General features: G+C 39.6%; 1 protein-coding gene across 3 annotated transcripts in view; it reads right to left on the reverse strand.

Annotated features, from left to right (window-relative positions):
• LOC143857242 (acyl-CoA hydrolase 2-like) overlaps positions 1-25625 on the reverse strand; it is an 85909-nt gene that overhangs the window by 52133 nt on the left and 8151 nt on the right. For all 3 annotated transcript variants that reach the window (XM_077367663.1, XM_077367662.1, XM_077367664.1), the window contains exons 4-6: positions 21815-21896; positions 8401-8447; positions 8143-8268 (exon numbers count right to left, since the gene is read on the reverse strand). In XM_077367663.1, coding sequence (XP_077223778.1) covers positions 8143-8268; positions 8401-8447; positions 21815-21896 — 255 coding nt within the window. The remainder of the gene's footprint in view (positions 1-8142; positions 8269-8400; positions 8448-21814; positions 21897-25625) is intronic.

Below are 25625 nucleotides of genomic sequence, written 5' to 3' on the forward strand. Positions count from 1 at the left end.
GGGGGGGGGGGGGGGGGGTGTTGATCCTAACCATTCAGTTGGAAGGCCGCCTACAAAAAATCAGCTCCATTGGATCACCAATGGGTGTCCATTTGTGCGGCCAAAAATGGACAGATACTGTTTGTCCACAAATCTATCCATTTTTGGCCCCACAAATGGACACCCTAAGGTGATCCAATGGAGCTGATTTTTGGTGGACACCCTACCCATGAAAGGGCCCATCAAATGAATGCTTTCGATCCCACCCAAAATGTGGCCCACCCCTGTTTCTGTGCTGCGCTCGAGCGCAGCTACTCTATCCTCTATATATATATATATATATATATATATATATATATATATATATATATATATATATATATATATATATATATATCAGAAAAGTGTAGCTACTCGGTCTTGTAGCTAAGTCATCTACTCAGTCGGGTTAAATACAGTGGGGGCCCACATTGTTTGGGTGATCCAAACCATTCATTTGAAAGCCCCTTACCTAGATAGCGTGTCCACAAAAAATCAGACCCATAGGATGATCCTAACCCATCCAACAGTGGAGGGAAAAATGGGCAGATTTGTGGACAAACTGTGTCTGTCCATTTTATCCCATTTTCCCCTCCATTGTTGGATGGGTTAGGATCATCCTATGGGTGTGATTTTTTGTGGACACCCTATCTAAGTAAGGGGCTTTCAAATGAATGGTATGGATCACCCAAACAATGTGGGCCCCCACTGTATTTAACCCGACCGAGTAGATAAGCTTAGCTACAAGACCGAGTAGCAACATTTCCATATATATATATATATGAGAAAAGTGTCTCTAGTCGGCCGACTAAAGAACCTTCTCTAGTCCGCCGACCCAAAACACAGTGGGCCCACAATGTTTGGATGATCCAAAGCATTCATTTGATAGGCCCTGACATAGATAGGGTGTGCCCAAACAATCAGTTCCATAGGATCATCTTAACCCTTCGATTTGTGGAGCTAAAAATTGGACAAATTAGTGAAGTTTTATACCCATCCATTTTAACCTCCACAAATCGTAGGGTTGGGATGATCCTATGGAGCTGATTTTTTGGGCACACCCTATCCATGTCAGGGCCTATTAAATGAATGCTTCGGATCACACAAAAACTGTGGGCCCGTACTGATTTTTTGGCGGACGGACTAGAAAACTTTTCTAGTCGGCCGACTAGAAACATCAACCCCTTTATATATACATAATACATATTATGTATATATATATATATATATATATATATATATATATATTATAAAAAAAATATGTATAAACATAATATATTATTAATAATACATAATAAACATAATATATATAAACATGTATAAACATAATATATATAAATATATATATATATATATATATATTATGTAAAGATGATATATATATATATATATATATATATATATCATATATATATATATATGTATTATGTATAATATATATATATATATATACATAATACATTTTATATATATATATATATATAAAGATGATTAGATGATAGATGAATTGCATATGAAATACAAAAATATGTATTATGTATACATATATTGTGTATACAAATGTATATAAATTACACGTGAACATTGGTATGTAGTAAATTATCAGACAAACGCGACAATGCATGACACTAGGTGTTCGATGTTTTTAACCTATGAGAAGCGGGATGACAGGTGGTAAGACTGTAAGTAAAGCAAACATTTTGAAATACGAAAAGAGTCCACATTTGTATTAATTGAATATGTCTCCATACATTTCTGTGATTTTACAAGATTTCTACTAAAATTTCAAACCCAAACCAAAATTTAAAACCTTTTCGATTTAGGTTTCAGTTCTGATCATCACAAAAATGGAAACATATCGGTTTCGCTTGAAAGTTTTGGTGGAGATCCAGTAAAATCACAGAAACACAAGGAACATATGCAAATGATAGAATTTAAAACTAAAACTTCATGAAATGCTAGAATATGCACAAATACACACTTAAAAACAATCACATGTGTGTGAGACTAAGAAACCATCACATAAGCAGGACAATCATCCACAGTGATTTAAAAACATCGAACACATGGTGACATCCACCGTCACTCATGTCTAATAATTTGCTACAAACCAAATTTCATGTGTAATTCATATAAATATGTATACATAATACATGCACAACTTTCCACATGTAAAAAAAGGGCAGCCCAATGCACGAGGCTCCCGCCATTGCAGGGGGTCTTGGGAGGGCTAGATTTACGCAGCCTTACCCCTACTTTGCAGAGAGGCTGTTTCCGTGACTCGAACCCGTGACCACCATGTCACAATGGAGCAATCTTACCGTTGCGCAAAGGCTCGCACAACTTTCCACATGTAAGTCATATAAATATAATAATGCAACGAATACGATATAGCAAACTAGTATTACACTTACAATTTTTGTTTATGCATTTCGATCGTTCCAGTTTTGATTTCAGTGGAGATGGAAATCGGAACATTCCGGTCGTTTCGTATCAATATCAGTGGAAATTTAATACCACGATGGCAAAAACATAGTACATTAAGGATGTTAGCATGGATTGTGTTGAGTATTTCGAGGATACAACCAAGTATGGAGTCCAATTTCACTGATGAAGGCAGATTTTGAAAATGGCATGCTCTTTTTCTTGTAGGAAAACATTGGATGCGTAAAATATTTCCATCTTATGTTTTAAAGAAATGGTGAAGCTGCACAGTGTTCCACAAATGATCACTAGTTGAGACACAAAGTGGTGGGGACTGTAAGCACCCGTTTTAGACTTACTCTAGGCACGGTTGCAAACCCATGGGGGCCCGATAAGTGGCATATTTGCCCTTTTGATTTTATTTTTATTTTATTTTATTTGTTGATTTTCAATTGCCAATATATATTGGGATGATGTATATTGCGTGCAACTTTCTTCTCCCTTACTTCTCGTCTTCCCTTTTCTTTCTTCCTTCTTCCTCTCTTCCCCTTCTTCCCCTACACTTTCTTCTTCCTTTTCCCGTCCCTATCCTACGTCAAGTGGTATCAGATCAGAGCATAATTTTTGGATTTGGAGTTTTATGGATTTTCGAAGTTTGCTTTGAAGATTAATATGATTGGTGCTAAACTGTTAATCACAGCTGACACGATTTTTTGGTGTTCAATCTTTAAATCGGAAGTAGTAGTTATTGTCAAGTTCACTCAGTTCTGGAAAAACCAATCGAACAATGTTGGTTTGACATTCACGGTGAAGAACAGCAAATTGTTTTCGAGACATGGTTATAGTACGCAACTAGATCGCCGGAATACGAAACCACCGCCCGTGATTGGCCGCAATCTTCAAAGTTCAAGAGTACATCGTCGCGCCCACTGTGTTACACCCACTCACATTCAGCCATGCCGCCCGGCCACCCCTCTCCCGCAAGCCAAGGAGCAAACACGGCCTTCTTTCTCATCCAAGAAGCCCACCCGTTTTGTTGCTCACAACCAGCGCTACACAATCTCGAGTCGTGTCCAGCCACTTGGTTACTTCCTTGTCCAACCAAGGTCATCACAACCCCCATCCACTCATAGCAAAGGATCGGGTCGTCCGTGTCTCTCCGACACACAACCGCTTGGTTGCCGTTGTGGCCACCAAGCCTACCCAATTCACACCATCCACAAGTCGTCGCAAGTCTTGCATAGCTGCTTTAGGTGGTTTCCCGTTCACCCACAAATCACGGATAGATTTTGGCACTCGGATTAACACGTAATAGATCCGATGTAAGAGCTTCCTTTCTTTCAGTTTTTGTTGCCGTGCTCCAACGGGGAAGGAAAGCCCGTGTAGCCAGTGGTACCACCAAAAATGAAAACGGAAGCTTGAGTTTTGTGTTGTCGTGTTTGACTAAAAAGGAAAAGCCAAAAAAATAAACAAAGCAAAAGGGGGGGAATAGCAAAAAAAGGAAAAAAAATAGAAAAAGGGAAAAAAGAAGAAAAAATACATCTCGTTTCACTCTGTCTTCTCTTTCATACTCTCTTCCTATCTCTCTCCCTTTCTCTTTTTTTGTCTCGCTCTCCCTTTTCTCTGTATGTCTTCTTTCTCTTCTCTCTCATACTTTTTCTATCTGACTCTTCTCTCTCTCACGAAACATCTCTTCTCTCTCTCTCTCTCTCTCTCTCTCTCTCTCTCTCTCTCTCTCTTCCCATGCTATTTGAAGACTACACTCTTATTCGGGTCGTTTCTAGTCGGATTTCAAAGCTGCCATCAACATGAGAATTGGCTGGGACAACCTGAAGATTGCATCCAATCTAGTCTCAGCCAACAACAAGCATCAGTGCTGATTTTGGATAATTCTCGTCCGTCGGTTGTGATTCGAACACGATCAAGGCCATCCGAGAGTCCGTGCGAGATCCACGAAAGGGTTTCTGTTTCTTTTGACATTAGAAATAAATCAAACAGTGGTATGGTAGAAATTCTAGCTCAAAGATCGTGGAGTAGTGAATAAGCGCTATTGGAGGCATTTTTTTCAATACCGATTGACACTCTGCCAAAAGGATTAGGTTAACAAGTATCGGCGGACAGTGGACACCATTTCAGAATTGAGCATTGGCTCATGCGACGTTAATCCGCCCCAAAATGACTCCAGTATTTGCTCCACATTTTAATGGCTACGAACTATGATACTTGTGGTGATTATGAGGTTGCAAGTCTACAGTGGATTGATGCTCTTGAGGCACACCATGAATACTACGGTTATGATCACCGAGCGACCATTTACCGAGTCAGAGACATCATGAGAAGAAACGTCAAGTCGATGTGGATATACATGTTAACAAAGCGTCATGACATGGGCGGGCCTCTATTCCGTCGATGAGAAGAGGTCAATGATGAGTTTATGTGGGCTTGTGAGGCATTGGCTTATCATCAGTGTCAACAGAGGTTGATACGTGAAGCAACAACTTGTCATGAACAAGAAGCCGAATCTGAAGAGGCGATAAAAAGGCTAGAGCTTCTCATGAGTTAGTTGGATTGGCAGAGGAGCCGCTTAGCTATTTCTTCTCCTCTACCACCCGATGATGAGGTTAGTTCTCAAGAAGGGAAAGAGGAAGTTGTGAAATCTAATGAGGAGTCACGTGATAAACTGGATGCTATTGTACATGAGGCCGATATTGATGTTGAGCTCGAGCCTATTTCAAAACATGCTCAGTCAGATCCTCCAGCATAGCCAAAGAGAGCAGATACAGAGCCAGAGTATATAGTGACGGATGAGGCATTGCCAGAGTATGGAGAGTTGAAGCATTCCATTGAGGATGCTTATTCCACATCATGACAAGAGCATAGTGCCAATGTTGATTCTGCAATACATGTTCAGATTGAGAGGATTGAGGAGATTGAGACAGAGGGTTTCAGTACACAAGACGACAATTGGGAGAATTGTCGGTCTGATTTCAATGAGCAAGATAAGATACATGGATTGGTGTCACCCACAGCTATCACGGGATTCACGCCGGTCCAGGAGTACATTGCTATCTTCCCAGCCACTTTACTTTGCAGAAGGGGCTTGCGTTCTTACGATTCTACATGGGTGATTTCTTCCCTATCACTCCGCCCGCGTTTCATACTACTTTCACGGGTGTCGTGAGCATTATACAGCATGACTGACTTCGACGAGTTACTACTACTGCTAGAGTGGGTCATTTACATATTTGATTGGGGCGGAGTACCACAATGACAAGGCTCGTGGGGGAACTTGAGGACGAGTACTTTCAAGAAGGGGAGAATGATGGGAATCGTAGGCACCCGTTTCAAACTTACTCTAGCCGCAATCGCAAACCCATGGGAGCCAAATAAGTGGCATATTTACCCTTTTAGATTTTCATTTTTATTTTATTTTATTTGTTGATTTTCAATTACCTATGTAAATATATATATATATATATATATAGAGGAATATGTTCGTGCGCTCAAGCTCTATTAGGGAATGGTGCGCTTGAGTGCACCAATCACATGGGTCCCACAATTTCTGTGAGGATCCAAACCATTCATTTGCAAGGGCCTATCATAGATAGGGTGTGTACCAAAAATCAGCTCCATTGAATCATCCTAACCCCTCCAAAAGTGGAGGGCAAAAATGGGCAGATTTGTGGTCTGTCCATTTTGACCTCCACAAATGGATGGGTTAGGATGATCCTATGGAGCTGATTTTTTGTACACACCCTATCTATGTAAGGCCCTTTCTAGTGAATGCTTTGGATCATCCTAACAATGTGGGCCTCAATGGTTTTTGAGCTCAAGTTCACGAATATGTTCCAACGCTCAAGCTCACGAACATATTCCTCATATATATATATATATATATATATATATATATATATATATATATATATATATATATATATATAGAGAGAGAGAGAGAGAGGTGTAGCTACACATACGTGCAGCTAACTTAGCTACACCGACGGCTTAAAATGCAGTGGCCCACATTGTTTGGGTGATCCAAACGATTCATTTGATAGGCCCTCACATTGATAGGGTGTGCCCAAAAAATCAGCTCCATTGGATCATCCCAACCCTTCAAACTGTGGAGGCAAAAATGGACAGATTTGTGAAGGTTTTTACACGTCCATTTTTGCCGCCACAAATCGTAGGGTTGGGATGATCCTATGGAGCTGATTTTTTGGGCACACGCCATCTCTGTGAGGGCCCATCATATGAATGGTTTGCATCACCGAAACAATGTGGGGCCCACTGTATTTTAAGCCGTCGGTGTAGCTAAGCTAGCTACACGTATGTGTAGCTACACTTTTCTCATATATTTGGGGATGATGTAATAAACATTTTTAGTTTAATAATGATATTACATGTATTTCTCTTCTTCCCTTTTCTATCTTCCTTCTTTCCCTCTTCCCCTTCTTCCCTTCTCTTTCTTCTTTTCATTTTCTTCCCTTTCTTATCCGCTTCTGGAGAAGCTTTTGGCAAATACTGGCTAAAAAAATCCAGTACAATAGTGTGTACCATCCATGAACAAATGGACAGAGCAGAAACTGACATTGACAACTGTTTTCGCAACTTATTGGGAAGTATCGCAAACAGTAGGAAGCGACAGTTGGATTTAGCATTACCACAACCATACTTTGCTTACAATAGTTGGAGCTGATAAAAGGAAATGAATCTTTAGACTGTTTATCAGTGGAATCCTGATCATCTCCTGGATTTCGTACCACTCCCAATATGTGGGATCGTGAATTGGGACACAAAAGATACGATGAACAACATTATCATTAGCAGGTTAGATGGAGGCTTGAAATTTCGGGTACAAGGTTCAAGTCAAAAATATAGAAGGCATCAAGAATTTCAAGGAGGATTCATGGTCTGTTTTGCAAAAATAATGAGTTCCAATGGGTACATACAACAAGTTGAGCAATTGAAGGACTTGTACAAATACCGTGGCAAAGGGAAATACACCGAATACCCATTGGGAGATTGGGGCACACTACTTGAGGATATCAAATGGGCAACAGTTCCATGCAAGGTTGGCCAACACATGGGCCACAAAGTCATAAGGGACCCAAAAGATAGGAGAAAATGAGGAAGGTGCTAATACCCTCTCAAGACGTCTTTATTAGAATTTATCTTAGTTTCTTATCTGATATTAGATATATTTTAGTGATTCCAATTAGTCAATTAACTACTTAAGTAAGGTAATTTTGGTCTTTTACATTGTGTTTTAAGAGATTGAATATGGGTGTAGAAATTGTGGAGTGGAATAAAAATATGATTACATTTTATTCGTGGCCTGAGATAACAAGCAAGAGAATAGGAGAGGGAAACTATGTTATGAGAAGTTTTTCAACAATTCTGAAGAGGAACCGGTCCCTCCATCTCCATTCTAGGTGCAGGTTCTACTTTAGTTTGGAAACACTTTTAAATCTAGATTATATATTCTCTATTTTTTTCTGCATTTTTCCTTTTTCATAACTTGGATCAAATACATTCAGATCTGTCCCTAGATCTACAAAAGAAGGGAGCCAATTTTGAGCTCAGTTGTAAATAGGATAATGATATTGGCACTACCGTTTTTTAATGATTACATCAAACAAACATGAGTGTGAACTTCCTCTAGAAAAAGAATGACTACATTGACAAAACTGAGGAACATACTTCTATCGGTTCTAAATGTAATATATTCTCCACCATTGAGCATGTCTGAAGAGTTTCATCTGCATTCCAGATTGACTTTGGTTGCAACAAAGTACCATGCTGATGAGGCAGTACCAAGCAGGTCAGCTGCCACACTAAAAACAATTAGAAACTGGAAGTGCTTGCACGATAACCTATGATACATATCTATGGAGTGATAATTGAAAATTGTACATCATTAATATAAACTAGCACTACAAAAATGATAGCTGCAGCCACCTTAGACGATGAAATTACATTGACTTGATGAACCGAAGTAATAGTACCTAGAAAAAGACAAGAATCGATTAAAATCATTAGAAAAGGAAAAACAAGTATTAAAGTATGCAGAGAATAACATAGGTACTTGTCAAATTATACCAACAGGTATCACAGTAATGCATTTATAAAAATGAACTTCAATTTTGCAGGAACTATATGTTGTCATTTCCTAATCACACAAACATTAGCTAGCAATAATGTAATTAATGAGTAAAAAGAGATGGAAATGCATTTCAGAATCAGTATTACTTATTTCTGACCAAGAACATGGGTTGAGATCAATAATGTTGATTAGTCCCTATTTGACAAAATTAATTTAGCATAGTCCCGTCCTATTCTCTTTCTTCTTTTATCAAACCTTAACAAATTGTAACCCTGATTTGTCCCCTGTCCTATTCTCTTTCTTCTTTTATATTAAACCTTAACAAATTGTAACCTTGTTTTTATTCCATATCCCCCCTCCCCCCCCCCCCCCCCCCCCCTCCTCCTCCGAAAGGGAAAAAAAAGTAAAACAGAAACTTTAACCAAATACTAATATGAATATAGAGAAGAAATCCTAAGGAGAGGGAGCAATGCCTGAAGGGTGCTAGAGAGAGTACATAACTTATAAACATACAGTAATCAAAAGGTTAATAAACCATTAATTAATTCATATTATGCGTGAGTTGGTGTGGTTCAAGATTCATATGGAACCAATGTGTTTTACTGTTTGCAAGCAAATTGATTCTTACTATGTTGGTGAAAAGGTCACACAAATCTAATGTCTACACTATGTGCTGGGTAACAAGATCAATTAGTTGACATACTTATAGACGAACTTGGAAGTCAGTTCGGTGGAATGTATTCCAACCTCAGAATGGATGATATTTGTTGAAAACCTAGTATTATTTTGTATAATACATTATCAGGTTATGCCCCATCATTTATGTCACTTATGTGTGACATACTGGTAAGTTCTTGAAGTTTCGTATTATATATAATACAGAGTCAGACATTGTGGCATTTCACTTCAACCCACAGAACTTCTTTTTCTCCCATTCTTATTGTTCTCTTTATTCTCTTTAATTTACGGCTTATGTATCTCCTTTCTTTTTTCATTCCCCTTCTTCCCTTCCTTTTCTTTTCAGATTTTCGAAAGTTGGGATCGATATGAACCCAAATCTAGAGTTACCTCAACATGCGCAGCCCATGTTGTTAAAATCATACGATTCATGATTTGAATCTAGGATTCAAATCGAATCGAGGGTAGAACGATCCAAATCGGAAGGAAGAATCGTTTCTCCTAAAAATCGTACGTAAGATTTGGCTTTGAATCGTGCAATTTTTACGATTTTTTACAATTCTTTTTTATTCAATTTTTTTTTTGGTGATGGGGCCTGTACGATTAGAAATAAATCGAATATGAACCCCTCGCCCAAATTAACAACCTAAAAACAAGTAAAGAAAACCCTAACTTAAATACCGGTGTAGCAACCGAGAGGGGGGTGAATTGGATCTCCACTAAAGCCGGATCCCAAGCTAGTACAATCCCCACCACAACTCTTCAATAGAACAAACCCTTCTCACTACAAGTTTAGGGACACCGCCCTTCTCACCAAATCAAATGAAGAACAAAGGAAAATCTCTCTTAGCCTCTATGTAGGTTTGATCCAACAATGATAAAGATCACAAATACTATCCAAGGAATGATACAAGTAAAGCCTATGGAGATCTTCGAAAGGATATGCAAAATCAAAACTCTTTGAAGAAATCTAGAAAACTTGAAAGTTTAAGCTCAAGGATGATATTCAATAGTTCCAAAAGTCCTTAAATCTATGAGAAAATATCATATTTATAGCACACAATGATTCATGATCGTTTGGGATAATTTGGGCTAGGAAAGTTCAAAAAACAGTAAAAAAATCAAGTAGACGTTATGCCCCAATGGCTAGCTCCTCGCGGAGACTCGGTCGACCGCAGGGGGCGGTCGCCCTCGCCTAGCACGTTGGAATATTTTATCTTTGTGTCTCTGAACACGGTGATCGACTAGGCGGTCGCCCACGGCTGCAAAAAAATAGCCTTTTTAGGCCGGTTTGTAAAATTCATATCTCATTTCCATTGGATTTTGATGTTCTTATACTCTAAGGACATGAGAAGAATCAGAGGAATCTGAAAAAAATATTTTCAAAAATATTTGAAAATCATTTGGACCAATTAAAGTGGAATTAAGATCTGTGGTCCACTATGCAAGTGTCGATTTGAGGTCAATTCACTATTTGCCTCAGCTTGGCACTTGGGCTTTGGTTCTTGGGCTATGGCCTTTTGTTTTAACAATGTTTAGGACCTTTGAAAATGACTTTCCATGAAATACAAATAGGTTTCAAGGGTGGTTTCGAAAAAGGTTTGGAAAACACTTTGAAATGCAAAACCATCTGAATGAGATCTCCAATACAATCTAAATTGTAAAATACTTGAACTCCCTTGATTGCCTTGGCTTCAAAGGTCATCCTTGGGCTCTTGGCTTGTAAGTAAACACTTAAGAATGCTTGGTCCATGTGACTCTCTCTTGAATGGATTCTTCGTTTTGAATGCATGAGTAGATCATCATCACTTGTTCAACTCCAAGCTTCACTTTGGCATTGTACAAGGCATGCTTGTGGGATCCTCAACTTGAGCTCTTGACTTGGACATCTTCCAAGGATGATGCCCCCCAATGTGTGCAAGCTCTCTTGGTTCATTTATGCACGTTGATCCTCAAAGGCTCAAACAATGTCTAGTGGTTGAATTGTGCTAAGTTGGATTGAACAATCAAAATCCTGTCTAAGGCACAACACTACAAGGCAACTCATTAGTCCATAGAAACCAATCAATTTGGGTTTTCTAGCATCAAAACAACAAGGAAAAGATGATTAGTTGAACCCATGGGAACCCTTGGGCTTACACTAACTCTATTCTCCTCCTCATCTTTCCTACTTCTACTAATATCAGCCGCAAGTTTTGATTACTAATCATAACATTTTATATTTAATATAATTGTTTTGAATGAAAAATAAATAATTACTAATTTTTATTATTTATTTTTTTATATTTTTAACGATCCGATTTACGATTCGAACCCTGTCGCTATTTACGATTCGATTCCAATTTTCAGAACCTTGTGTGCAGCAACCTCAATGGTTGGCAGCAGTGTTGGACGGGTTTTTTTTTTTTTTTGGTTGAATTCCCCTTTCCTTGTAATCAAGAAAAGAAAATCAAGTGGAGTCGACTTCACAAGTGATTCAACATACCATATGGAAATAATAAAGTCTACATCAAGTGCATTGAATGCCCCACAATCAGAATCAAAGAGGATGGGTCAAGGGGAGGGACGGCGAAGCCGCCGGTCCAAAAGCTTCCATCAAAGCGAAAGATCTGATCCAACAAAAATCCCGCATATTGAGCTTGAGGCAAAAGATGTGAAGTATGTGTCGAAGCTAAGTACTAAAATCAAGAATTTAGTGTCAAATTGTGGGGATTGTGATGTGAATTGAAAAGAATAGATAAGTTGAAGTGTGATTCCCACAAACCATAAGTGATTACTCCATGTTGTTGTAAGTAATTTAATTTTCAATGATCAAAATTTTCTTTGTTGGCAGTGGAGAGCAACAATTATGGTAGATCATTGATCATAGATCAATCCGAATTTCTTGGGCTTTAAATGACCTATACTAAGTTAAATGGAAAGGATAAACTACTACCCGTTTACTCTACTCAGTAGTCTACTTTCAATGATAATAAGCTCCCTCTCAAACGAGAAGAGTATCCAAGGTTCTAAATTTCGGTTCGGTTTCGGTTTCAGTTTCCGCCACCACCGAAATCGAAAAATTTTGGTTTCGGTGGAAATTTCGGATCTCTAAAATTTCGGTGGAAATCTTGTAAATAGGTGTAAAAATGAAATTTCAGTTGAAATTTTGGCAAATTTTGGTAAAAACAATTGATTAAATGTGAATTTTGTTTCGATCCAGGCTAAAACCAAAATATTTCGGTTGAAACATGTTTCGGCCGAAATTTCAAACCATGAGTATCAACAACTTAAGAAAATTCAGCAGTCTTCTACAATCCCTCAACATTTGCCAGTACATGCATTGAATTGTTTTATTTTATATCATTTGCTCCTTGGGTTATTGATTCCAAAGCTCCACATCATATCATGTGCGTCCTCTTTGTTAAATAAGCCTCTTTCATCCGGCATTATTTACCTTGAATATGGTATGGTATCTAGAGTCATTGGAATGTGTATTGCACATCCTGATTCTAGTATACCTCTATCTCCGTGTTGTTTGCTTTGAAATTTACTTTAACTTTTATGTACGTAAATAAAATCACCCGTTCACTTAACTATTATGAAACCTTCTATTCATCACATTGTGTTTGTCAGGATCTAAGGGAACAAGGAAGAATGGTGGATGCCATGAATTTGGAGGGATGTACTACTTCGTAGAGGCATGTAAGGCTACATTTCAACTTGGCGATTCTCCAAAGTGGCATTGTCAATTGGGTCATCCTCCATTGAAGAGTTTGAGGGTCATGGTTCCTTCAATATCTTCTTTGTAGAAGTTAAATTGTGAAGTGTGTGAATTCGTAAGCATCATAGGGTGTCTTTTCCTCTTCTTGAAAATCATCATGATGTTTCATTCTCTTTAATTCATTTAGATATATGAGTCTGTGTCGTATTACAATTTTATTGGGAACTAGATACTTTGTTACATTTGGGGATGATTGTTCATGAATGAAATGGATTTATTCAATGAATGCTCGTTCTGAAATATTTTTTATTTTTAAAGCCTTTCATATGGAATTTAATTTTTCGTTCTAATAATGCAAAAAATACAAATATCCCATCTTTCAATCTTATTGTGATCATCGTAGTATTTTAATTTTTTTCTTTAATGGTTAATCATCATAGTATATTGCATCAAACTTCATTTGGAAACTCCTCAAACATAGTGAAGTTTTTGAATGGAAAACTTGGCATCTTAAGTGGCAAGATCACTTGTTCTATATTAATGTTCCAAAAACGTATTGGATTTATGTTGCGCTCCCAACCTGTTATTTGAACAATCACATGCTATCATCCGCGCTTCTATCTTGTTTCTTGATGTTCCTCTCTTTTCCTCGAAGTGTGTTTGGATGTGGATGTTTTGGCCAACGTCTTGGTCCCAAGCTAGAGATACTTGATTCTCGTGCTATTAAATGCATTTTCTTGGGTTAAAGTCAATTTCTAGGAAATAATGTCTCCAGAAGTCACAATCTTTGAGCATACGCCTTATTTTCCCACTCCTACTTAGGTGGATTGACCACTTTTTCTTCCTATTATACAAGGGTCCTTTCATAGGAATAGTTATTTAACGTTGTAATGCAGGAGTCTCACTAGGTATCTTCACTATCTTCACTCAAACTATACATTAGACTGCAGTATCTTCACTCAACCTATACATTAGAAGGCCTAAGTCTGTCTAAACACCAAATCCACTACCCACCATCAATTTTGATGCAGCCTTCTTGAAACTACATGTTGCACTTCAAAAAGATACAAACTTGTGTACAGCCCTAGAATTCCTATAGCTAGTCGTTTGAACCCCACTCTTCCTCCTAAAAGTTGTGCCACGAGACCACATATAGGTAAGACGAGTAAGGGTCATGGGCTTCTAAGACCCAAACAATACAGTACTACATTAAAAAATTTCCAACCATGGTGAAATGTGTCACATACATGGTTTTAAATTTCGGCAGAAATATTTCGGTTTTGGCACAAACCGAAAAGAAATTCACATGGTTCGCCGAAATTTTACCGAAATTCCGAAATTTCGCCGAAATGTAGGCTAAATTTTCATTTTTTGACTTTTTTTACAAAATTTCCAGCAAAATTTAAAAAATGTACACCGAAATGTTATAATTTCCAACGAAATTTATGAAATTTCCACTGAAATCACCGAAATTTTAGACATTTCAGTCGAAATTAAAAAAAAATAAACGAAATCATAATCATATTTTTACATGATTTCGGCCGAAATTTCGGCCCGAAACCAAAACATTTCGGTTTCGGTGGTGGCCGAAACCGACATCGAAACCGAAATTTAAAACCTTGGTCACAGATCGTCTGATAGTCCACGCCGGACTTTCGATCATCAAAATAACCTAACAAAATCAGTAGCTGATTAGGACTGACCTTGAAAGAGAAAATGAACCACATTATAAAAGTTCACCTGGGGGGACTGAGGAGCAATCTTGTATGGGCAAGCATGATGAAACTCTACTTGATGGGATCATGTGGGGACAGTTTGTGTCATGCAGCACATGGCAAGTCAATCCATTAGAAATTAAACCCAAGACATTGTCATGTACACCCCTTGTCAAGACTGCTAGGAAATTCGATTCCATCATTGTTATTGTTGATAGGTTCTAGGAGATGTCTCATTTCATGTCGATCTTTGTAGGTAGGATAATCCAGGCATTTTAAGAGAATTTTGTGCAAAATCGGGGTTATACTTCATAGTGAATTTTATTGTACTTTATGAAATATAAAGTGACTTCAAAGAAAATAAGTCCCAATGTGAAGAGCAAAGATCAATTAGTTGAATTGTTCACTAACAAGCTCATCAATTGTTTGTCAAATGCGGATTTTAAGACATTGCTACCAAGTTGGAACTGGTTGACAATTGTACCTTTGGAGGAGTCTTAGGTATTCTTGTTGTTAGAAGTGTATATGTACCTAAGGGCAAGATAATCTTTGTACTATGTTATCATTTATATAAATACATAAGTGAAGGGGAGCTAATCTCCAACTCACTCATTCTCTTCTCTCTTCTCTTCTAACATGGAATCAGAGCCCTAGGGTTTGGCTCCGTAGGGACCACGATTGTTCTCCTCTCTCCTTATTCTTCTCCACCACTCTCCTCCTCTCCTCTAGCCGTCCACAGCGCTGCCCTCTCTCTTCTCACTTTGACCCTCTCCTGTCATATACCCACGCCCTCTCTCTCGCCCTTCCACCTTGTTCCTCCACCTCGCTGCCTCCCGCCCCTCTCTCATTCCCGGCCCCGGTCCCCGCCCCCGCTGCTCTCTCTCCCATCTCTAACCCAACACCTCACGCCCCTCCTTCCCTAATCCGACCCACCCTCACCCCCTTAAACCCATCCCCTTCTCCCTCGCTACCCTCACCCCACGCCCCTCTCACCTCCCGCGCCTCTCTCATTTCCTCCCCTTGTTGCTCTCTCTCCCATCTCTAACCCGCCACCCAACCCACACCCTCAACCCTAAAACCCTAACTCACACACTCTCTCTCTCTCTCTCTCGCGGGTTCTAAACCCCTTCTCTTCAATGGCCTAAATCATCTTAGGTCATTTTTTATCCATTTCCACGACTCCGATCTATGTTGATTGTTTCCCTTCTCCTCATTGCACGCCACGTGCGCTGAAATGTCCAAGTGAGGTGTTGTGCCTCTGATTTCATCTCCTAGCCTCTATTCTCCTCTTGGCTAGTGATTATATGTCTCGTTCTACTATGTCTCTTCATCGGAGCCGCAATATCATGGTCAGGCCCAACGTGTGACTCTTCACCTCTCTATTGTTTATCATCTACCGTCGTTGTGGTTGAGAGTGTATATTTTTTTCACCATGGACCCTCCTGTTAGTTCAACTCATACTATCGGATTGACTGCTCCACCTTCGGCTACCTTCTCTAGTTATTCCCCTTCTGTGGAGGCTTCTTTCCCATAGATGACTTCCGTCCCACTTGAAGGGTCCATTCCATCTCTCACAGGGATCGTCCCTCGTGGGCAGCGCTGTATGCAGCCTCATGGGTCATGTGCCCCTTCTGTTGATACCTCTACTCTTGGCACGTATGTTGGTGGTGACCATTCTGGCTGTGGTAGTGGTCGCTTTGCCAGAGGTCAGGGCCATCGAGGTTGTCTTCGTCGCCATGATTCTGCAGGCGGCCGTGTAGCTAGTGAGTGTGGGCACCCTTACTGCACTCATTGTCAGGCAGCAGGGCATATTGTGGCTACACGCTGTTTTACATCTGGGACTCTCTCCCCCTACTCTGGTCACATCATATATGCCAGCCTTCCTGGTGCCTCTACATCCTCCTCCACTGGACCAGTAGCACATGATAACTATTTCCTTATCTCCAGGGCCGACTATGATGAGTTTTTGCACCTATGTGCGCACCGCCGAGCACCTACTACACCTTTTGCACAGCCCAGTGGTTCACCTGCTTCACTTCTTACTACCTCTGGCTATTGGATTATTGATTCTGGGGACTCCAACCATATGACGGGTAGCACTGCGTCACTTAGTTTGTTGAAGCCTCTATTGTTACTCTGGCCAATGGGACTACTGCACCCATATCTGGTATTGGTATTGTTCCCCCTCAATCTGGTCTTGCCTTGTCATCAGTGCTTTGTATTCCATCCCTCTCTTCAGCGACTTCAGCAGTCCTCTGTTCTTTCTGGCTCTCTTCAGCCCTTTTAGTGCGAGTCATGTGAGCTCGAGAAGCACTATCATGTGCCCTTTCCGTCCAGGGTGGTTAGTCGCGTCTCGAGTCCATTTGAGCTAATGCATTCCGATGTCTGGGGTCCTTCCCGGGCTCCTTCCCTTCTTGGTTACCGATACTTCATCATTTTGTTGATAATTTCTCCTGGCTTTTTCTTCTTAAGGATCGCTCGCAGGTATTTATTGCTTCTCGTACTTGCCATGCCGAGGTCACTACACAATACAATTGTCGTCTTAAATGTTTGCGTACTGAAATTGCTCGGGAATACTTCTATGCCTCTAATGGCTTTCAGGATTTCCTCTCCACTCGTGGCATTGTCCATCAGTCCTCTTGTGCCTACACATCTTACCAAAATGGTGTAGCCGAGAGGAAACTCAGGTATTTGTTTGATATGACCCACACACTTCTTTTTCAAATGTGGGTCCGTAAAGCCTATTGGAGCGATGCCGTGCTTAGCTCTTGTTTATTGGCTAATCGGCTTCCCTCCTCTATCCTTGATGGTCAATCTCCCTTTTCTGTCTTGCATCCTCAACGTGATCCCTTTCCTCTTACTCCACGGATCTTTGGTTGTGTGCGCTTTGTCCACAACGTCTCTCTGGCCACGATAAATTGGATCCTCAAGCGGAGAGATGTATCTTTCTGGGGTACTCTCGTACCTAGAAGGGTTATCAATGCGATAGCCCTCGGTTGTGTCGCCTCTTTGTTTCTACCGATGTCACTTTCTTCAAGTCTTTTATCTTTCTTTCCCTCTCCGACGGAGAGGCCAGTCACAGACTCTCAAGTTACCCTTCCCCTTCTAGTTATCCGTGGGCCTTTGGAGTCCACCTCTTCTCCCTTATAGGTGTCGTTGGACCCTCCTCTTCAACCCAACTCTCAGATTCCTCTACCTCTTCCTTTTTTACCTGATCCTGTAGAGTCCTCATTTTCTCCATTACAATTTCCTTCGGCTCCTCCTGCTCTGAAGGTCTATCAGCGGCATTCGAGGCCCAATGACTCCCACGATATACCTGGGGCAGCATCTTCTCAGCCGGAGATACCGGCCCCTCCATCCTAGGTACCTCTCTTACCCTCTCCTGATGCTTTTGTAGATTCTCCGATTGCATCACGTACTCATTCCCATACGACTGCACATCTATTTCCTCTGTTGTTTCTTATGATCATCTCACTCCTTCGTTTCGCAGCTTTGTCTCGCCCTTGTCTTCTATTTCTTTGCTTAGGTCTGCGCCAGAGGCTCTTGCTCACCCTGGTTGGCGTGCTGCTATGGATATTGAGTGGGCCGCTCTTCAGGCTAATCATACTCGGGATTTGGTCCCTCTCCCTCATGGTGCTCGGCCAGTTGGCTATCGTTGGGTCTTCACAATAAAATACTTGCCAGATGGGACCAAGGCGCGCTTAGTTGCCAAGGGGTACACACAAACATTCGGAGTTGACTACACCAAGACTTTCTCACCAGTTGCCAAAATATCCCGTCTGTGAGAGTTTTTATCTCCTCGCTGTCAACCGAGGGTGGCCTCTATATTAGCTTGATGTCAAGAATACCTTTCTCCATGGTGAGTTAACTGAGGAGGTCTACATAGAGCAACCTCCTGGGTATGTTGCTCAAGGGAGAAGTCCTCCTCAATGTGCAGATTTCGCAAATCTTTGTATGGGCTCAAACAGTCTCCTAGGGCATGGATTGGGAGATTTGGCGATATTGTCATGCGATTTGGCATGAAGCAATGTGCAGTTGACCACTCTGTTTTTAGTCGTTGTTGTGATGTTGGGCATGTCCTTCTCATAGTCTATGTGGATGACATTATCATTACAGGGAGTGACACAGCTGGCATACAGGGGTTAAAAGCCTTCCTACGGAAAGAATTTTTCACCAAAGACCTTGGGCGCCTAAGATATTTTCTGGGAATTGAGGTAGCTTACTCCGGTACTAGTCTCTCCCTCTCACAGCGGAAGTATGTGCCAGATTTGTGAGAGGAGATAGGTTCTATGGGTATGAAACCAGTTGTTGTTCCCATGGACCCAAATACAAAACTGCTTGCAGATGAGGGAGACTTAATGGATGACCCTGGCAAGTACCGACGACTTGTTGGAAAACTTATTTATCTCACAGTTACTCGGCCAGATATCTCAAATGGAGTGTGGGTAGTTAGCCAATTTATGAGAGCGCCACGTACCTCCCACTGGGCAGTCGTGATTCAGATTCTTCGCTACCTGAAAAGCGAACTAGGAAAAGGCATGCTATCAAAAGGCATGGATATGAGAAGTTAGAAGGCTTTTGTGATGCAGATTGGGCAGGGTCTCTAGGAGATCCACCACCAGATATTGTACCTCTGTTGGGGGTAACCTAGTATCATGGCGAAGAAAGAAATGGGGCATAGTTTCCAAGTCAAGCGCAGAAGCGGAATATCATGCCATGTCACATACGAGTGGAGAGCTTATCTGGTAGTGCTCTCTCCTATCTGAGATTGGTTTCTCTTCATCTCTCCCAGCTCAGCTTTATTGTGACAATAAGGCTGCTGTTCACTTTGCTACCAATATTATCTTTCATGAGAGAACTAAACACATAGAGGTAGGTTGTCACTTCATATGTCAGTGAATGCAAAAAGGCAAGATAAATGTTTCCTTCACTCAAATAGTGGATCAGCTAGCTGATGTTTTTAGCAAGTCTTTAGGTAAAGCTACGCTAAATGATATTTGTAACAAGATAGGAATGTACGATATCTACACTCCAGGTTGAGGGGGAGTGTTAGGAGTGTATATGTGCCTAAGAGTAAGATGGTCTTTGTATTATGTTATATTTTATATAAATACATAAGTGAAGGGGCGCTAATCTCTAACTCACTCATTCTCTTCTCTCTTCTCTTCTAACACTTGTAATTAAATAGAATTTTAGAGTGGTTTTGATACTTTTAAGTTCTGTGAAAATTTTAGCTTAGTAACCATTATGTCTTAGCAATGAAATTGAGCATCACAATAGTTTCCTTTTATCTCCAAGTAAGGAACAGCCAAAAATCAACTTCCTTATATTAAGAAAGAAAAGAGACTACTCTCCAAATGGAATCGAAATTTGTTCTTTTATTATCTGGCATAATCAAGTCAAACATGTATAACTCAAGCCCTAATATTTATACCATGCTCACATGGTTCTTCTCCTTGTTATGTGTGTTTCTTTGGACTAGAGACATCATATGTTCCTGATGCAGGTTGGCACAACAGATTAGAGCCCGATGATGCACGGAAGCCTAAGGTTGAAAGTGGTAGTATATGTGATGCCAGGAAAGGTGGAGGTTTCGGTGGGGTAATGTGAAAAGGTAGGATTTAGGTGAGGGTGGTAGTAGGGCTAGGAGATGGTGTTGAAGTAGGTGGTAATGGTTGGCCCCAAGTTTTGGAATGGACGAGCAACTGCTATTAAGTTCAGAATTTCTAAACTAAATATGGGAGACGAGGTAAAGAGAATTAAAGGTTCAAGAGATGATTTTACTTATTGGTTGTGAAAGTTTTCAGCCTTGACAAGCTGAGGACGACCAGCTGCTATTGGAATTCAGTAAGAAAATGTGATGGTTTGGTGAGAACTAAATTTCTTGGCATCTAGACTGCATGGTTTTAAATTTCGGTTTCGGTACCGGTTTCGGACCCCACCGAAATCGAAATTTTGACCGAAAGTTTGAAATTGCGGCCGAAATCCAGTGAAACCAGAAAAGGACTATTTTGTTCGATATGAAATTTCGGTAATTTTGGTCGAAATTTCGGTAAAATATTAATTTAATTAAAATAAAATAGATTTTTGGGTGAAATTTCAGGGGAAAACAAAATTTCGGACGAAATAAAATACCATTTCGGGTATAATGATTTTGGCGTCGGTCTCCACCAAAATCCGAAATTTCAGTCCGAAATTTCGGATTTCGGTCGAAATTTAAAACCATGGTAGAATGGCGGAACCAAGAGCAAAAATCAGAAGAAACCATTTTGCAGAAAATTCAGAAAGCTGAATTTTACCGACATGAAAGTAGGGCTGTTGAAAGACCAAAAAACAACAGGTTTCAGCCTGCTAAAAATTCAGCAGCTGAACTCTCCTAATGTGGCTGTTTGCAACTCCAGGAAGCTCAGAAAACTCCAGAAATTCAGGGTTTACGACAACACACCAAGATAATTCACAAACTCAAAGATAGCAAACACTCAAAGAGAGAATTTAATTCAGATAAGGGATTTTATTCAAGAAAATGACCCTTTATTCACTGATAGGAGGGGGTATTTATGGATGTAGAACCCCTTACATTAAGTAGAAACCTAAACCAACTAGACTTACCTATTAGAAATGAAAGAAACTCCTTGTTTGACCATACTACCTCTTAAAATTAAAAAACCTTGTTGACCGTCCCATATATATATGGGGAAATCTATAGGTATGCATGCTAACAGTATGTAAATACCTACATATGTGTACATGCATAAAATTACATGTATGAAACATGTACATATAACTCTCAGGAAGCATCACAGCTAAAAGTATGTTATGTTATGCTATATCACAAATGCAAACGCATGTGAATGCAAATATATCATCATGCATGTTGGCAGTACTTAAATTCAAACATACATATCAGGAACCACACCTAAAAGCAATGATTATAGGATGTAGAAATAATACACTAAAATCAAGTTCATATAATGAATTTTGCAACCTTTAATATATATGTAGAACATATAGAACAGGTAATAAATGTGACACAGGACAAAGCAGTGAAAAATTATCGAGACACATGCTCACGTTAACTAACAAAAGAAGAACCCAAGTCTAGCTGAAATGAAGGAAAGAAGAATCGAAAAAAAAAATGTATGGTAAGAAAAGTTAAGAAAATCTTCTCCACACCAAAGCCAAAATAATCATATTGCTTCAATTGAAGCTCTGGATGATTTCCTTCCTCAGCATGGACAGGTCCAGAAACCTCGGCCTGCAAAGAGTAGATGAGTAGACAATGTGTACTTTCTCATGTAATAAGAAATGAAACAACCAAAAGTGAATAAAATTATAAGGAACCCATGTCTAAAATAATGATAATGATGTTCACTCGTACAGTTGCATCCAACTCTAAGAGAAAACCCATAACACAATGGAATAATTACACTACATGGAAAAATAAAGAGGTCGATTTCCAATAAAGCATTATAGGGTGCTGCTCTATGTTGCATCGGTACAGATACGAGTGTCGGAATCCGACATGGGTATCAACTGTCGGATTCGCCAAACCACAAAATGAACGACTAGTGGATTCGCCAAAATACTGAAATTTATTTTTTTTTTTACCTAATAATATGACTATAACAAGTGATATAATGAAAATTTTAATAGGCATAGTAGATATAATGTTTTATTTCCATTCAAGAAACTTACTACTAGGATGGGTTAAACTCAAAACTTGTGGTAATTGTAAAGTTGTGGTTATAGTATTCAGGAAAGAAAACAAATAAAAGAGGTCTAGGAGTATCATAAAGAATCCTGAAGTATTGCAATCCGAGACGTGTCTGACACAAACTCTTCGCCCATCTAGAAGAATCCATGTAACACGAGTGCTGCTAAACTGATGTGATGCCAGTTATAGAATTTATGGGAAGAATTAGGGTCAATAATAGTGGACTCTTGGCAAAGAATAAAGGAGTGTTTCGGCCATCTACATGCATAGAGAAAACATTCCCACTAATATTACATTTTTTAATAAAGTGGGGGTACCAGTGGAAAATGATATTTCCAACCCCACCCCCACAAAAAAAACAGAACTTCTTCATTCCCCTAATCTCTCGCATGGTTTTAAATTTCCATCAAAACCGACATGAAATGACCGAAATGTTTCCGCTTCCATTCCCACTGAAAACGAAACTGAAATGACTGAAATGCATAAACAAAAATCATAAGTGTAATAGTCGTATACAATATCAGTATGTATTATATAATTAAATTTATACAAAGTGAATGCAAAATGTGGTGCATGCATTATTTATAAATATTTACATGAATTACATGTGAAATTTGGCAGGTACTAAATTGTTTCACATGTGCGACAGACATGTCGTTGATGTTTTTAAACCATTTTGGATGGTTGTCTTGCTTATATGATAATTTATAAATGTGTATTAGTGCTTATTCTAGCCTTTTCTGAAATTTCATATTTAAATTCTATCATTTGCATATGTTTTCATGTGTTTCCTTGATTTTACACGGTTTCCAATGAAATTTCTAACCGAAACCAAAATTTTAAACCTTGTTCTCTCAACTTCCTCTCTTCCCCCTCTACCCCACTCACCTTCTTCACTCCCCCTCTCTCTCGACTTCTTCCCTGTCCCCTCCTCTCTTCCTCTCACGGCTTTATGTAGCCACCAACACACCCCCCCCCCCCCCCCGCTCCTCCAAAAAAGGGACAACAATCCCTTTTTTGTCCCTCCATCTCTTCTTCTCCTATTTCGCGTCTTGCTTTCCTTTTTCCTCACTACTTCTCCTCTCACCCTCATGTTTGGGTTTATAAGCTACCTTCCTTACCCCTTTCTCTTTCCTCTCTTGATCTTGATTCTCCATTCTTCTCCCCCTGTCTTTATCTTGGTTGTGAACAACATTTCTTTAGCTCTCTCTAGCCTGCTCTCTTTCCCCTCCCGGCCAGTGCCTACAGTGGAGGATCAAGACCTTAGAAGCACAAAGCGCGTGCAGGGGCGGGAGCGGGGAGGCGTGGGGTCTAGAAGAGTCTAAGTTTGGGAGCGTCATGGGAGCTTGTATGTAATATTTTCTTTATATATCCTTCAAAATTCAAGTACATCAAAAAATAATAGTTTCTAACCATTTTCATATGTATCTTTCAAAATTTAAGTACATCTAAAAGCTAATTTCTAACCATCTTCACCATCTTCATTTGTGTGCACTCGTTCCTCGTGTCTTCTGAAGATGCACAAGCCTTTGTGCTTGCTCCAACGAAGTACTTTGAAGAGTTGGAGGAGTTTAATATAAGGAAGTTGGTGATGGTGGGACTTATAGAGTAATAGAAGCAAGCTGGGAGCGTCATTAGAGCGGTTCCTGTCTCTCTAGGGTCGCACTCCCTGGAAGATCCTTCCTAAGGAGAGCCGAATCGAGGTTCTGAGGTGGGAGCGGCACCCCGAGAGAAGGTTCCTGCTTCTAAGATCAAGACATGAAGCCCAACAAGTTACTCCCATGCATGTTTTAAATTTCGACCGAAATTCGAAATTTCGAACCGAAATTTCGGATTTCGAGGCTGACACCGAAATGACATAAACCCGAAACGGTATTTTATTTCGTACGAAATTTCGGAATTTCGGTCGAAATTTCAATTTTTCCGAAATTTCACCCAAAAAACCTTTTTTTTTTTAATTAAACTAATATTTTACCGAAGTTACCGAAATTTCGGTAACTTCGGCCGAATTTTATATTGAATAAAATAGTGTTTTCTTTGTTTCGCCAGTTTCAGACCCCACAAAATTTCGAAATTTCGTGGGGTCCAAAACCGGTACCGAAACCGAAATTTAAAACCTTGCTCCCATGTTGACCGAAATTTTGAAATTTCGTGGGGTCTGAAACCGGTACCGAAACCGAAATTTAAAACCTTGCTCCCATGTATGGATTACATTCACCTTTATTTCAGCAGCATATTTTAGTTCTTATAGACCATAGTTAGGCGGTCTATAAGTTCTTCAATTGCAAGCCCGACAAGTTCTTCAATTGATTTTAGTTCTTATAGACCATAGTTAGGCGGTCTATAAGTTCTTCAATTGCAAGCCCGACAAGTTCTTCAATTGCAAGCCCGACAAGCTACTCCCAATTAACCCATTTATCCTACGCCTTGAACCCTTCTCACCATTCCTTACACCCTTATTTCACCCTAATCAATCCTACCCTTGTCGCCTATAACTTCCTACCATAGTCTTACCATCACCCATCATATTGTTACAACATTGCCCTTGTTGGGCATCTTATAGACCATAGTTAGGTGGGTGAACATTATAGATCTGATTATTATGATAGAATTTTAGTTGATGACTGATTTTATTTCACATTAACTAGTTGTTTCTTGCTGGGACTTATTGTATGGAACATGGTTTAGTGAAATTTTTTTTAAATCCTTTACTGACTTTAATCATTAATGTTATATGTTTATGGTAATTTGAGGATTGAATGCTTCTAGTTTAATTGAATTGGAATTCATATTATGCTCCTAAATTTCCAAAAAGAAGCGTGTGAACCCTAGGTTTGCACCACCTCAGATTCTTTTTATGGGTATTTATAAGCTCCTGAATTAAATTGAGATTATATGGTTTTTTAATTTGGATTTTGTAACGAAATTATAAAAAATCAGTTATTATGTTATAGTCAAGAGAAAAGTATCCAATGCTAGACACCTCCTTTTCCTATTTTGGTACCTAGAAGCCTAATTTGGCATACATGGTACATGTTTATGTAATGCTGACTGTTCATTTGTTATTCCATGATGGATGACAATTGACAAATAACCCAAAATTTAGATTGATGTCACGATCATAACCAGCCAAACAATGGACCTTTTCCGATTGAATGCAGACAATTGGTCTTTGTCTTGTTGTTTACTGACTTGTCGATTCCCCAAAAGTTCTTCAATTGCAAGGTTAAGACCATCATCCCATGGGCTATTCTCCATCCACAATAAGGT

The sequence above is a fragment of the Tasmannia lanceolata genome, unplaced genomic scaffold, assembly GCF_043159265.1.
Source record: "Tasmannia lanceolata isolate RefF3 unplaced genomic scaffold, GAP_Taslan_0.1 ptg000024l, whole genome shotgun sequence".
NCBI classification, from domain to species: Eukaryota; Viridiplantae; Streptophyta; class Magnoliopsida; order Canellales; family Winteraceae; genus Tasmannia; species Tasmannia lanceolata.